The sequence below is a fragment of the Hydra vulgaris genome, chromosome 02 (assembly GCF_038396675.1).
Source record: "Hydra vulgaris chromosome 02, alternate assembly HydraT2T_AEP".
Classification (NCBI taxonomy): Eukaryota; Metazoa; Cnidaria; class Hydrozoa; order Anthoathecata; family Hydridae; genus Hydra; species Hydra vulgaris.
Genome location: NC_088921.1, coordinates 7,203,147 through 7,208,086, shown reverse-complemented (window position 1 = coordinate 7,208,086; position 4,940 = coordinate 7,203,147). Strand labels below are relative to the sequence as shown.

Here is a 4,940-nt window from a genome sequence, read left to right as displayed (position 1 = left end):
TGTAATATTTTTTACTGCATGTATTTATTTAATTTTTGCAATTTGTCGTATTCTTGTTGTAATTATGTTCTAACTTTTTTTATATAACGAGTATTTGTAAATTTATATAATGAGAACTTTGTAAAATATATTTTACGCTTACTATAGGGGCTTGGTGACAAGACTTCTGTCTTCTACTTGCTCCTGTCGTTATTATTTTTTTTTATTTAAATTTTATTGATAAAAATTGTAAAACAAGATCATTGTAAAAATGTTTATTTGTTTTAACTGAAAAAATCATTTTGATTTTTTTTAAACTAACGAAAGAAAAAAATTAGAACATAAAGTTCTATATAACGAAATAAAATAATGTCATTTCAAGTTTCTAATTAAGTTATTTTACATTTAAAAGTTAGTTTAACCTCCATCAAAATATTGTAATTGTTATTATTTAATAATCGGAAAATTATGAAACCGAAATACTATTAGGTTTTCCGCTTTTTAATTTTCTTCCAACCGTCTCACATAATTAACTGTGCAAATAATTTGTTTAGTTTTTGCCGTAGTTTGGTTTTAATAGCTGTATATAGTAAAACTTTTTTCAACAATATAATTAAGTTGAAAAACTTTTATTTGATTTTTTTGGGTACGTCCAACGACGTAGCACACATTCCTTAGACACGCCCCTGTTAACCATTCTAAGTTTAAATTATGAAATGAGTTTAAATTCAAGTGATGAAATATAAATTTTACAAGTGACTTCCACTACTATTAAATATCGTGTTTGTTCGTAAATATTTTCATTTATCAGTTTAAACAAAATTTTAAACTTGTCAAACAACTTACTAGCAAATCTTCCAGATTCTTTTAGGGGGTTATACTGCATCTGTTTTGAGTTACTATTATAAGTTGTTTCCGCGTTTTGTCTTGCTCCTCTATTTGACATTAAACTCAGTTCTTAAAAAAAGTACTAATTATAAAGCTGTTCGCGTTACAGCAATCTAGCAGGCAACCAGCGTCAAGTCAAGGTTGTGCCGTTGTTTTGATGTTAGACACTGTTTTGACGACATAACGTCGTCGATTTAACGCGGGTACTCACTAGAAACTCAGTGGAAGTATTTACAAAAATATTTAACGATCTAAAATATTAAGTTTTATAGAGGAATACATGAATACAAGACTCGTGTTATAAATATTCCATAACTATTAGCTCGGTGTTATAAATATTCACAAGCTATACTTGATTGAGTGATAATCAATTTTATTTTTATATTCATATAAAGTATTTAAATAAAATTAAAAAATTACCAGGTTCGATAGCTTTTGGTCCAACGGGTTTTAAAAAATGCTTTTGTTCTTGTAATGCCAGTCTATAGGCTAATAAAGAAGCGTGCTCTTTTTGTTCCTGTTCAATCAGTTCTTCTCTTTCGCGCTGTAATGCATTTTCTCTTTCATGCTTATGATAATTTTGCCACTCACGTCATAAATAATTGTTTAAGTGATTATGAATTTGCTGATGACTCCTTTGAATCCCCAAATAATTTTTATTTTCAACACTTGGGTTTGCAAACTGATCTGATTGGGATATAACTATTTCTAAGAAAGTTTTCAGTCACATCGCTGAGTCCTCCATTTACTGTTTTGGGATTTAAAATATTTGACATAAACCTCTCTTCGTTATTTTTAAACAAAGTAGGTCTATATCCTTTGTTTGCCATTTCGTAGCTCTCCGCTTCTTTGTCCAGAAGATGAAGAATATACTTTGGTTTTTTGGGTATCTCTTTATCCACTTCTCCTAAATAAAACATTAAATATTATTATTGTAGTCAAAATACAGTTTTAAAAATATATTTGAGTACAAGCGACAACAATTTTTCAGAAACATGCAAGTCTTGTAACATTTTCAGGTATATGCTCAAACTATTACGTGAACTGCCAGGTTACCTTGTACTCCATAAAACGCAATGTTTCCATTTTTATCCCAAAAGCTATCTTCATTGCTATTTTGCAATTCTGTTCTTATTTTAAAAGGTTTAACATCATTTTGTTGCTCTGATTCCATCAAGTTTGGTTTAAAGTTGTTTGGGATGTTATCTACAACGTCGTTGTTACCGTCACTGTCGCCTTTAAAATTAGAAAATTTTCCTTTATAATAATTTAAAGGAATGTAGCAATTAATCAATAAATATTAATATAAACAATAAACAAACGCAAATAAATGTTAATAAACTCATTTTAAAATGTGATACTAGTATTTAAATTAAAAAAGAATGTTAAATATAGTGAGGCAAAAAATGTTGAACGAGGCTAAATCAATTTATTTGTCTAACGCATGACATTTTTAATTTTATCTTACGACAAACATCTTATTAATGGATATTAAGTCACAATGCTAATTGTTAACTTACTTCAAACTTTTTTGAAAAAAATTTGTATTCCTTTATTCGAGATAATCCGGATTTTTCTAAAATATTGTAAGTTTTATTAGTTTATTTAAAAATTTATATGTTTGCATAAATCTACAGTAAAAACGCTACGCAGCGAATTCAGCTGGGTAAAAAACGTAAAAAGGTATCAAGCTAGTAATCAGAGAGTATTTTATATGTTTTCACCCAGCACCTGATTATAATATTTTAATATACAAGCAATCATGATAACCATAGTTTTAAAGTAACATTTCTTTTGAAGTCAGTAAAATAAAACTTAACATGAAAAAAAGTAATAAAAATGTTTCATTGTTTTTGTAAATTTTACCGAACTAATGCGGGATAAACACTTATCTTTCTTAAACATATTTTTTGATTGTTCCGTGAATTTACTGTTTATTTATATAGTTCGGTATAATCCGAAGTAGTGTGAAGCGTTTAAAAGGTGGCAAAAAAAAGCTGAAAGAACTAGCTATAATCAATAATGGATTTTGTTAGAGAATTAAAAAGTGAACAGGTAAATTTTTAGTGACTATGAATTGTAAATAAAAAATATAAAGTTAACTAATTAGGATTAATCACTTCAGCGGTTTAAGTGAAACAAATAGGAATAGTTTAATAAAATCAAAGGTTGCGACTAAGATATAGAATATTATCTTTACAACGAAATACTGTGTACTATGACAAAAACAGCAAAGAAAATAAGTTTTAAGAGTTTTTCTATTGAATCTTGAACAGTTTTTCACACTTGTTTATTCTATCTTTTGATAAGGGTTGGTTTAAATTAGAAATGGTGCTAGTATCTCTAAACTGATTGTAATTTCAGTTTTAAATAACATACTTTAAATTTAACAGTCTGTGCACGGACAGTTAAATTTAAAGTATATACACAGCAAAAAGCTTGGAAATCAACATCAACGTTTTTTGATTTCCGATGTCGTTTTCCGAGCATTTTTTTATGTAGCAAGCTTTTAGTGCCGCCCTAGAAAATTTGCCGATTCATCCAACCGCTTTGTTTCCTTAAATCGTATCGGAATCGAAGGCGTTCTACCTGAAATTGCCAACAAACAGGTAGATCCATTGCTTGATATTCATATCACTCCAGCATCTGTATCTAAAGTAATTTCCTGCCTTGACTCTTCTACAGCTTGTGGCCCGGACAACATACCTGTTATTGTCTTGCAGAAGTGTTCTCCGGAGCTGTCGTCTATACTCTCAAAACTATTCAACAAGTGCTTATCAGAGTCTTGTTTTCCAGTCTGCTGGAAAGCGGCATCTGTTATCCCTATCTTCAAAAATTCTGGAGAGCGACCTGATTGGTCTAACTACCGTCCCATAAGTCTTCTTCCTATCATAAGCAAGGTTTTTGAATCTTTAATTAACAAACACGTAATTTCTCATCTTGAATCTAACAACTTACTTTCTGACCATCAATATGGATTTCGATCTTCTCGTTCTACAGCTGATTTGCTAACAGTAATAACTGACAGGTTTTATTGTGAATTAGATGAAGGTGGAGAGGTTAAGACCATCGCTTTTGACATTTCTAAAGCTTTTGATAAAGCTTGGCAAGCTGGTTTTCTCCATAAGCTTTCTACTTATGTTGGATCCGGAAACCTCTTTAAGATCATTAAATCCTTCCTTTCCAATCGTAGCATAAAAGTTGTCCTCGATGGACAACACTCTTCTTCTTATTCTTTAACTTCAGGGGTTCCTCAAGGTTCTATCCTTGGCCCTATACTCTTTTTAATTTACATTAACGATCTTCCAAATATTCTCACATCTAAGGTGGCATTGTTTGCTGATGATATTACCATTTGTTCTTTTCGTGATAAGAAACCAACACCCTCTGATTGCTTGGAGGGGGCATTTGAGCTTGAAAAGGATCTCACTTTTGCTACAGCATGGGGCTCACTGTGGTTGGTGAACTTTAATTTAGATAAAACTCAATTTTTTTCAGCCAATCGTTATCGCAATAATTTAGATCTTCCTATATTTATGAACGATGATGTACTCGATGAGTCACCTACTCTTCATCTTCTAGGATTAACTCCTACTTCCAATCTTTCTTGGAAACCATATATCAAATCAGTTGCAAAGTTAGCATCTGCTAAGGTTGCATCTCTTTATTGAGCTCGACAGTTTCTTACTTCGAATTCTATTCTCTATCTCTATAAATCTCAAATCCGGCCCTGTATGGAATAGTGTTGCCATATCTGGGGCGGATCTTCTAATGATGCCCTTTATATTTTAGACAAGGTGCAAAAACGCATTGTAAACATAGTTGGACCTGCTCTTGCAGCCAACCTCCAACCATTTTTACATCGTCGTAATGTTGCTTCTCTTTCTTTTTTCTACAAATACTATAATAGGCACTGCTCTAAAGAGCTAGCGTCTCTTGTGCTATCTATTAAAATTCATTCTCGTGTTACTCGTCATTCAATTAAGTGTCTGCAAAAACCTGACCGCAAAAAAAGTATATTTTGACTTATGTGAAACTCCATATAAATTTCGGTAACCATCTAAAATCTTTTA

At 31.0% G+C, this 4,940-nt stretch overlaps 1 protein-coding gene across 1 annotated transcript; it reads right to left on the bottom strand.

Annotated features, from left to right (window-relative positions):
* Positions 1-1,165: 1,165 nt before the first annotated feature.
* Positions 1,166-2,126, bottom strand: LOC136076358 (uncharacterized). The gene is made up of 2 exons (XM_065789810.1): positions 1,924-2,126; positions 1,166-1,774 (listed from the first exon to the last, which is right to left on the bottom strand). Exons 1-2 carry the CDS (start codon positions 2,039-2,041, stop codon positions 1,530-1,532), a joined length of 363 nt encoding a protein of 120 aa, XP_065645882.1. The 5' UTR covers positions 2,042-2,126; the 3' UTR covers positions 1,166-1,529.
* Positions 2,127-4,940: the final 2,814 nt, after the last annotated feature.